Source organism: Podarcis cretensis (assembly GCF_951804945.1).
Source record: "Podarcis cretensis genome assembly, chromosome: 5".
In the NCBI taxonomy this organism is placed as follows: domain Eukaryota; kingdom Metazoa; phylum Chordata; class Lepidosauria; order Squamata; family Lacertidae; genus Podarcis; species Podarcis cretensis.
Genome location: NC_137174.1, coordinates 68,426,534 through 68,437,527, shown reverse-complemented (window position 1 = coordinate 68,437,527; position 10,994 = coordinate 68,426,534). Strand labels below are relative to the sequence as shown.

The 10,994-nt window shown below is 41.1% G+C and overlaps 1 protein-coding gene across 1 annotated transcript; it reads right to left on the bottom strand.

Annotated features, from left to right (window-relative positions):
* Positions 1-109: 109 nt before the first annotated feature.
* Positions 110-6,454, bottom strand: MRPS22 (mitochondrial ribosomal protein S22). Its single transcript, XM_079975919.1, has 8 exons — positions 6,298-6,454; positions 5,395-5,558; positions 4,395-4,559; positions 3,503-3,646; positions 2,478-2,561; positions 1,891-2,036; positions 665-773; positions 110-293 (listed from the first exon to the last, which is right to left on the bottom strand). The coding sequence occupies exons 1-8, from the start codon at positions 6,428-6,430 to the stop codon at positions 201-203; spliced, it is 1,038 nt and encodes a 345-aa protein (XP_079832045.1). The 5' UTR covers positions 6,431-6,454; the 3' UTR covers positions 110-200.
* Between the last annotated feature and the right edge of the window lie 4,540 nt (positions 6,455-10,994).

The following is a 10,994-nucleotide window of genomic DNA, read 5'->3' as shown; positions in this document are numbered from 1 at the left end:
AGCCTTGTACCCACAAAACTACTCAATATGACAAATTCTCTGTATTTCTGTTAATCAAAGCAGGCCAACTGTGCTTTAAAAGCTAACTAAAGCTACTTCCCATACGCTATACAGCAAAAAGTATTTTATTCAGAATTCTATATACATTTTACACCACCCTTCCACTCACAAACATCATATTAAGTGGATTGGTAAGTTCTTTATGAAGCTGCAGACCTAGGCGTAGTTGCTTGATAAGACTGGAGTGCAAGTTCAATGTATCCAGCTCTCTGTGATTCTGTCTTGACAAAAACCTGTACAAAAATGTAAATGATAATAATTAGGTAGCCAGCAAGCTTTTGGCTGTGTTACTGGCGTTGGGCTCCAGCAGGTAACCTCAAAATGACGAAACTAGCCTAATGTTCTAAATTACATTTTGTGAAATGGAGGATACAGGTTATGAAGTTAAAAGCTGCGCAGTCTCTAGTCCATATAGGAATTATTTAACACTGAATAAAGATAAGTTCAGCTCCATGAAATGTTGGCCTTTTAACAAACTGTTCCATTGGATGAATTGCTTCCACAAATGTGTACAATATTTCTTGTCCCAAAACTCCAAAAAAGGAAAATTGCTGTGATAAGTACCTATCACATGAAAAGAGGCCGATATAAAAGATTTGTATACCTTAATTAAATCTAGTCCTTGGATGTCATATTCGTGTGCTTCTTTTGCTGACTGGCAATCAGGATGGAGCATGTGATACAAAGTAACTAAGCTTACTGCGTCCTCGATTCTGAAATACAGAAGTTATTCAAGACTTAATAGCTTTTCTAGGAACCATCACAGTTAGTACTCCACACAAACACATTAAACTGGAACTAGCTTGTTGTTTTATTAAATTCACTAGCTAAAAGAACTAAGTTTTGAGGAATTACTAACAGATGTAAGCCACCACTATGAGCAAATATCTTCAAAGAGTTGGGTTTTTACCCAGCTGAATTCATTTCCGATCTCAGCTTCACCCTTGCCACCTATGCAGGTAGTGTTTCCATTTGGGTTCAGACCTATATAGGAGCCATTCCAGCAGTAGGGATGATATCGTAGAAAGACCTCTCCAACACACCTCCTGCTCTGAGCGTTCTGTAGTCACACACGTACCTTTACAATATAAATCACCCCCTTTCAATATTGGGTTACCTCCCAACACCACTAGAGTTTAATGCCTTTGTAAAACTATCCAGCATCACTGATGAACATGTATTGGAGAAGTCTTACTTCCCACCAAGTTTAAAGAGATTATTCCAAAGGACTGCAGCTTCACAGGAAAATCCAATCGGATACCTTACCCTGACACTCGAATCATGTTCTGCAGCCTTACTCAAACTGAATTGATTCCTGGATGACACCAAAATATGTTTCGGATGAGTAAATAATAATAAAATGTGTGTGTGGGGGGGGGTTATTCTTGTTTTTATTATGTATTTTCTCTTTTTTTCTCTTGTATTTTTATGTTGTGAACCACTCTGAGATGTATGGAGTAGTATATAAAGGGTGGTATACAAATTTAATAAATAATAATAAATGGAACTGAATTATCCTACCCATTCAGGTGGAAATGAAAATAAGCAATAGCTGCAGGAATTGCTAGCTAGGCATAGTCTATTATTGTCAGGAAACACTATTAAACTGGTGTCTCATGGCAAACTTTTTCAAAGTATGTTAATGATCGCTAAGAACCCAGCCTACAGTTCCTGAATAAAAGTCAGCCAGTGCTTTGATCCTGAACAAGTGCAACTTTGATGCTTACAAGTGCAACTAATCTCAGCAGATAGGCTGCTTAAATATGAACTTTTAAATTCTATATTGCCATGAAGAACCTAGATAACTCTAGCTCAATAAACAGCACTTACAAATCTCTTTGGAGCATGTCTATCAGCAACCCATCAATCCTTTTTCTATTTGTAAAGTACCACACCATTCCTCCAAAGTGTCTTGTTGAACGCAGCAGATCATATTTTCCATGTTTCTCAATATCATCATACGTCCGCTGATGAACCTGTGCAGAAGTTGAAACATAATAATGCTTAAACGTAATAGCTTCCTGAGTAAGTTTCCGGAATAAGTGTATGTAGCAAAAACAACAATGACTTGGGGCACCTTAAAGACTAAACAAATGTAGCATTACCTTTCATGGACAAGTCCACTTCATCTGCATGTAGTGTTATCCTGAGTTGCAGGTATACACACAACCAACTTACAGGGTCAAGTAAGAAGGAGATTGTAAACAGTGGTGTCAAAGGGATAACAACTTTGAGGAATGATACCATCTGGCATATAGGATAACACTTTGGTCAGCTGCAGCCCATGAAAGTTTATGCCATAATAAATTTGTTTAATGTGCAAAAAGTTAAGACTGTTACAACAAAAACATGACTACCCCTTTGGAAACAGCAGCTGTCTCAACCCCACACTCCCTGCCCAAATGTTGGCAACTCACTCTGATATAGTCAGGTGAATCTGGCTCAAACTGTACAAGGCAACGATCAAGGAGTTCTTCATGGCGGTCTTGAAGAAACGTCGTCTGGAACAATAGTAACAAGAATGAAATATAAATGAAGCATCCTGCATCAAAAAACCAGACTCAATAACAGTAATAGTCCAGGTCTAAACAATGGCAATAATTTAGGGTTCTCATCCGACAGCAGTTGCAAAAATGTTTTGGGTCCGTTCTTTAATAGATTCTATCAAGATTACCAGCACTGTCAAAGATCCGGATCTCAAAGTAGTTTTATCAGCTTCATTTTCACTGGATTTTTATACTGCAGTGGATTGTTATACTACACCACTTACATGAGGACTCTGTTCTGGGGGTCCATGGGCAAAAACAAAATAGTGCATAGTGCCCGCACTAAAAGATGGGAGGGCTGCTTACTGGGGTCTGTGAAGGTTGCAGGACTCCGGGCCCTCCTGTGACCTTCCCAGACCCCAGTAAGCGATGAGCCACCTTCCTTACCAGCCTCTGAGTCCTCCCACCTTCCCATAGGCTGCAAAGGATAGGATATGTTTCCTCATCCCATCCTGGTGTAATTAAACTGCAGTTTTCTCTAATAACCAAAACTGAGCATGGTAGTCTATTACTGTATTCTTAAATGCAACTTCAAAATGTGCTTTAAGATTCTGGGAAGTAAAACTCATTAAACGAGTTTTGGACATAATGGCAAACTGCAGGTTAATTATACCAGGAAATAAGTGCCCAGACAGGAAGGAAACCAGAAGACAGTGAGAATGGAGTGTTTTATTTTCACTGCTCATTCCCAGCTTTTAAACTATGGTTTCGCAAACAGAGAACTGAGTTTCCAAATGGGCCATATAGCCTAAGGATAATTTAGAAAATCATGAAGAAGGATACTGGTAAGGAAGTTGAGACAATGGCAAAGGTGCAGTAGGCCAAATATATTTCTCTCATATTGCTCACGTGAGTAAGATTAATTGCTTTGCACAAGGCTGAATACTAGCTTTTACCATAAGGTTTTCTTCTTTGAATAGAATTGGAGGAATAATTTTGCGCCCTTCTTTTGGGAAGTATATTTGTATCATTCTGTCCCGTTCCTCCCAAGTGGCCTTGCGTAATGTTCCATTTGTTTCTCGAACTACAATAAAGCGTTCCTGAAATTGAAAAGAGAAGTAAGCTGCACTTGTAGTCATCTGTTCCATGTCTCTTTACTTTAAGATATGGAACAGTGCAAACTTAAAAGGCCAATTGTTTTTCAGTAACTTCCTATCAAGATATTTGAAAAAGTAAATTGTATCATGTCTTCTTCACAGTGAAAACAACAGTGAAAACAGAAAATGAAGCAGCAGGATGGATGCTGCACCTGATCTGAGAATAAAGCTGACAAACATTACAATTTCACAGATTTTTGCTCACAAAAACAGGCCCATCTATCCTATTAAAAAGGCCAGACTGCAGTTATTAAAATGTGAGCTTTGTGTTTGGATTTGTAGAACAAAAAACAAATTTATGATGTGGTCTGTCAAGACTCAGCCAATATTCAAGTGGTCCATGGAGAAAAAGTGTTTTTTTCAGAAGCATCAAGTACTACTTTACAAGAGGGTATAGGCCAGCCCAAGAATATAGTGTCACAACATGCCATGAGCAAAAAGCTCTCTGTGTCCAAGGATGGCAAAGTTCTTCCTTTCTTCAAATCCATCAATGGTATTTTTTTAAAAAGCAAAAAACCAGACCCAGCTATCTATCCTAAAACTGCATATCTTGATTCCAGAAGCAGCTGCTGTTGTGATCCTGTGTATACAATAAAACAGTGCATTTCCTTGTAGATTACAGTGTCTATTAGTGTAACTGCAAAGTGGGAAAAATTCATTGATATTTTTACAAGGTAGCTAACAGACTCACACGGTGAGGGGTGCTGTATGCTAGGTCAGTAAATACATATTTATAAGGTTCTATTCCATCCAGAATCTTGTCTTCTGCTAATACATCATTAATTGGCTCCCGTTCACTTAATACAGGAGGCATTTTGAGCCTCTCTTTAGCCTTCTCAACAGCAGCTTTTGTGGCCTAAAAGAAAGAAGTGAGTAATTAATTGCACAGAAAATGTTATATTGGAAAATCATCAAACATAAAAAATGTGTGAATATTTGATAGATATAGGTTTTTGAAGGACAGGGGGAGAAATGGTTTAGCCATGCAAAAATATGCAAATTGAAATGGTGACAATTAAACCCAAAGGTTTCAGATATTTTTGCATGTCTTACAATTTTTTACACAAAAATTATTATTTGTTGTCATTTAATTGGCAAAACATGTTAGCATTTGATAATTGTTTAAAAATACTAATAAAAACATGAGTGACAAATGAAAGAGCAGATACATTTTTTTTTACAAGCTGCACCTACTATTATTGATCTGAGTTCATGGAAATACTTATTTACATGCCCCATAACTAAGTGCCTGGGATATTAAAGAGTTGTGACCACATTAGCATACTTCAAGTTAGATTTCATCAATTTTCATGTACTTGATTGCCATCTGGATCAAAATGAGACAGAGATTTTTTTTCTGCTGTACAGGGCTATTCTGAATCAGTTACTGTTTACAACATTTCAACATTCATGCTTATTATTACCACTGCATAAGCAATACATTTCTCAAGGTATATTATATGGTCATTGTATTGCTCTGAATAATTTAAATTATTTTAAATGTTTTTTCGCAACTGCCTTGGTATGTTAGAACCACAACATATACATCTTAACAAATATATAAATGTTTTGAGTGCCTATATTTCCTAACTCTTCTTGTGGCCAAAGCAAATAAATAAAAAACAACCAGAAGTGTCTTCTATTCATATCTTAAACCCATATATATTATTTCTTGAACAGTGGCAATATACCTCCTCCAGCTGCGCTTCTGTCATGAGCTTGTACATCGGGGGGTTGAGTTCTTGTTTTACTGGCTTAAAGACTTTCTGCAAATTCAGTCCTGTCATCTGGAAGAGTAAGTTCTGAACTTTTTCATCCGTAAAAGGAGGTTTTGGAACATCAGATTTCTTCTCCCCTGAAAAACAAGTGGTTGGTCTAGCACAGAGCTTTCCAAACTGTGTTAGTGCGTCAGCTGCAGTGTGTTGTATGATATCTCTTATAAGGGGTTAGCTTAACCTCTGGTTTGCTAGTAAAACTAAATTACTGCGCCGCGGAATAATGCATGTCCAAAAAGTGCATCTCCAACGTGAAAAGTTCAGAAAGCTGTGGTCTTGCAGGAAAGCAACAGCTCAAATACTGTTTTAAAAATGCAGTTTTGAAAAGTGAGACTTTAACGATACTACTAAGGTGCCAGCTGTAATTTAGGCATGACCTATGCATGTTTTATCTTAGAGTCCCATTAAACACATGGGGACTAACTTTTGGTTGCAATATTGGATGTTTTACAAAAAAGACTTAGGCTGCAACCCTAACGTCCTGGCCAGAGCCCTGCCACTTGTGTGGGCCAGTGTAGGGAGGGTGGGAGAGGCGCACGGGGTGGGGGAAGTGATGCTTCTTTCACTGCACAACGAAGATGCCTGGATCAGGCCCAGCAGATCGGTGCCAGCCCAGCCCCTTCCCCTAAGCGTCCCATTTATTGGGGTGGGGTCGTTAACCGGCAAAAGCCAGCAGCAACAGCAGCAAGTTCCGCCTGCCCACCTGCCTCCTTGGTTAGCCCTTGAGCCCCAACCAGGTGAGCCATTTCCACTGGAGGCGCTTTCAGACGTGGGGGGCAGCCTGTCCGCCTGCATCCGCCCCCCGAGGGAAAGACTCACCCGCCTCCGGGCCTTGGCAGAGGCCCCGCCATCCCCACGCGGCGCGGCGTCCCTGCGCCCGCTGCCTCAGGAGCAGCGAAGCCACGGCGAGCCTCCCGCCCCGCAAGCACCCAGACGCTCCTAGCGCAGCCATGGCGCGGCGACCCGGAACTTGTCCCGCATGCGCTTCCGGGTCGCAGCGCCGCTGGTTTCTAAGGTAACGCAATCCGGAAGCGGCGTTTGATCAGTCCGCTCTAGGCTCCGATGGTGCCGCGGCCTCTATGCTTGCGCCATAGAGAGAGCGCCGGCTTGAAGCGCTGGTGCTGTGTGTTGGCTGTGCTTTTGAGTCCGTCCGCACCCAGCACTGCGGAGCTTGGTTTGCGTGCAAAAAGCAGCAGCGCCGAAGGAGAGGCGACGGTGGGAGGGAGAGAAAGCCACACGAGAGAGGAGGCGCTCGAGATAGGCACCTCGTTCTGGTTTAGCGCGATTTGTTGCAATGGCAGCTCAAGGCAGCAGCACAAACGCTGCCCTGTGACGCGAGTGGGGCTCAGTTTTAAGAGTTAGTGCAGGCATAGGCAAACTCGGCCCTCCAGATGTTTTGGGACTACAATGCCCATCATCCTTGACCACTTGTCCTGTTAGCTAGGGATGATGGGAGTTGTAGTCCCAAAACATCTGGAGGGCCGAGTTTGCCTATGCCTGAGTTACCGGCTGGGTAAAACGCCTCCAGCTGCTGCTGCTTTTTTAAAAATAATTTTTATTGAATGATTTTATGTTACAAAAAACGATACAACCATACTACCACTAAATATAATTAAGAAATAAAAATTACATACATCAATATTTGGTTTGTTATTTGTTATTTACCGTCTTATTCCCTCCGAAACATTCCATACAAAAACACACATATGTGCAGACACCCACACCCACACACAAAATGATAATAATGGAGACTTCCGGTTGGCGCCAGCGCTAATGGCGGCTCGCTCTCCGATCTCCGGAGAGGGAGCTGCTCCACGAGTTCGGGTCTGACCGCTACGGCGAAGCGGGGACCCCTAAAATCACAGGCGCGGAAGCCTGTGAGCAAGGAGACTCGGTGGGCATCGTTTGCGCCCCCCTTTACTGCAAAAGAGCCTTTTTAAAGGCTGCGGAGGAGCATCGGGGGTGCGCAGAGCCGAGAGTCGCTACCCAGCCCGTGGAGTGAAGCCGCATCGCCATTAACGGAGAGCGCCGATTCCTTCCTGAAATTTGGACTGAAAAGAGACTCCCGTGAGTAGGATTGGCAACCTTATCGGGACTTCAAATTAAATTCCTAAAAATTCGGCCGAAAGTGGGGACGGCAAATAAAGGAACTCTGCCTTCCCCAGATTGCATGACTGCTAAAGCAACGGATCCAGCAAACTGTAATTGATAAATTTAAGGATAATTTTTGAAAGGACCAACCCTAGCATTGAGCTTAAGTCCCCCCCCTAGTAAGCAGGAACGGGGGGGGGGGAGAAGAAGAAAGGAAACCTGCGGGAAAAGTTTTTAAAGGGACAATTTACTGCAGCCTCTGACTCTGGGAACGGACTGTCTGGGTGAAGCACTTTGACAGGGAACTGTCAGATGTGTTGCAAAGTGGGGACTTTATTAGACACAATTTATTGAGGCTCTGCAGAAATAATACGGTTGCAACTGAAAAGACTGAGAGATGTTTCTTAGTAACTTTTTCCCTCTGAGGGTTTTTGGATTCATTGTTTCCCTGTTTACTGAATATCTTGACTCCCTCTAGAGGGCTGAAGACAACAGTTGCAACACTGACTGTTAAAAACAAAGTCACTGGATTTTTCCATTCAAGACCTGTTCCTGTGAGAACGACCTTGGGACATGAGTGGCCCTGCAGATGAGATAGCAACAAGATCTAAGTCTAAAGCAGCACAAAAGAAAAGGGGCTCTTTATCAGGACTATTGCCAACAGGTCCAGGCGGACAGGAAAAAGGAATAAGTGCATTCATGAAGTCAGTGACGCAGGCATTATTGAAGATAAATGAATCTTTAGAAAAATTGAATAAACAGAGTACAGAAAATACTAAACAACTGGCAGATTTAACGGCAAAATTAGACTTGAACACCAAGAGAGTGACATCTAATACACAGATTATACACAAATTGGTCGAGGAAAACGCCACAATTAGGAAGATTGCAGAAGAAGCTAAATCCACTGCGGAATCTACACAGGAAAATTTAGTACCGGTTTGCAGGAGGCTGGACCAACATGAGGCGACCTTGTCTTTATGGGATATGCAGCGTAAGGAGAAGAATTTGAGACTGAGGCTTGTTCCAGAAAGTGAAGGGGACAACCTAGTGGACTTTCTCACAAAAGAAATTTCAGACTTTTGGCAGGAAAACCTAGAGGAAAAAGAATTTGAGATAACAACTGCCTTCAGACTGGGCAGAAGGCAAGGCAGGAAGATTCCAAGGGATTGCCTCATAACATTGAGATCCAAAGAGGAAAGAGACAAGATATTAAGCTTGCATTACCAGAAGACACTTCAGATTCAAAACATCTCTGTGCAAATCTACAGGGATATCCCAAAATATATTCTGGAGGTGAGAACCCAGTTCAAGACGTCGGTTGACCTGCTGAAGAAGAACAACATACCTTTCAGGTAGGAATTTCCACAGGGTTTGTCTTTTAATTTCAGAGGAAAGAAAGTTAAGATAAGAACAGTACAAGACAAAGAACAATTTTTACACAAGTACGGAGAGGACCTGGTGAAAGGGGTTTTACATTCAACATTGGATACAGACTTGGGGAACTTGACATTTGGATTTAAATCACCTACGGACGAAGAACAGCGGCAGGGTGCAGTTGGAGGCAACTAATTAACAATGTCTCTGAGATTCTTAACTTGGAATTGTAATGGACTGAACCTTCCCAGAAAAAGGCATGAGGTTTTTCACATTTTGAAAAGAGAACAATTGGATCTGATTTGTCTACAAGAAACCCACGTGACAAGGGCACAGAGAAGATTACTTATAAATAAAAGATTGGGACAAGAATTTATTTCATCAGATAAAGTTAAGAAAAGAGGAGTGGTGATCTATGCAAAAGAGAAATTGGCTCCAAAACAGATTTTTAAAGATGAACATGGAAGAATTTTGGCAATCGAGATACAGATTCAAGGAGAAAAAATTTTGATATTTGGAATTTATGCACCGAATGAAGGGAAGGCAGAATTTTACAAGAAATTGCACGAGACATTAATGGACTATTTGGACTATAAGGTGATTCTTTTAGGGGATATGAACGGTGTCGTCTCTACAAATATGGACAAAGCACAAAGACAGGTGATCTCCAAGGACGGGAGATTACCTAAGACCTTCTTTGAAATGACTGACAACTTGGACCTGATTGACATTTGGAGAACAAGAAATCCTCTCGAGAGGGAGGGAACATTCTTTTCAGAATCACAGATGACCTGGACAAGAATAGATCAAATATGGATTACTAGTGGAATGGCTCCGAAGATAAAGAAAGTGGAAATCTGCCCAAAGACATGCTCCGACCATAATGCGGTAAAGATGGAAATGAAAATAACAACAGCTGGTTCCTTCAGATGGAGAATGAATGACACCCTATTTAGAGATCCAGAGGTGTACCAAAAGGCCCAAAAGACCTTGAAGGATTACTTTGAGATAAATCTGAGGACAGAAGTGGAGAAACGAGTGATCTGGGACGCAAGCAAGGCCGTGATGAGGGGCTTCCTGATACAGCAGAATTCATTGAAAAGGAGGAAACAGCAGGAGAAGAAAGATAAAATTTTGGAAAAGATAAAAGACAGTGAAAAGAAATTGAGATCTAACCCAAAGTCACATGAGATCTTGAGAGAAATTAAACTGTATCAGAAGCAATATATGGAATTGATGAATCAGGAGATTGAATGGAAAATTAAGCGAATGAGACAAAAGACATTCGAATCGGCAGATAAATGTGGAAAACTCCTATCATGGCAATTGAAGAAGAGACAGAAATTGAATACAGTCACAAGTTTGGAGGTAGACGGAAAGAACATTTCTAAACCAAATGAGATCAGTAATTGCTCTCAGAGTTATTTCAGAAGACTGTACGCACAAGGGCCGGAAAACGAAAGAGAAATGGAAGAATTTCTCAAGAAATATGGATTACAAAAAATTTCGCAACAAAGTATGCTGCTTCTACATGAGAAAATAACTGAACAAGAAACTGAGGGTGCCATTCAAGATATGCAATTGGGGAAATCTCCAGGGCCAGATGGATTAACCTCCAGATACTACAAAGCTTTGAAGGACTGGATAACACAGCCGCTTAAGGAGGTTTGTAACGAGATATTAGAGGGGAAAAGGGCACCTGAGACGTGGAAAGAAGCTTTCATTACACTTATACCAAAGACTGAGGTTGATAAAAAACAGATCAAGAACTACCGCCCTATATCATTACTTAATGTGGATTATAAAATTTTTGCAGACATTTTGGCAAAAAGATTGAAGAAGGTGCTGGTGGAGGAGATTCACAAAGATCAGGCAGGCTTTCTCCCGGGTAGACATATATCCACCAATGTAAGGAATATAATTGACATTATAGAAATGTTGACAGTGAATATTAACACAAAGGCAGTTTTAATTTTTGTGGACGCGGAGAAAGCCTTTGACAATATATCTTGGAAATTTATGAAGAAGAATCTCCATGGGATGGGGGT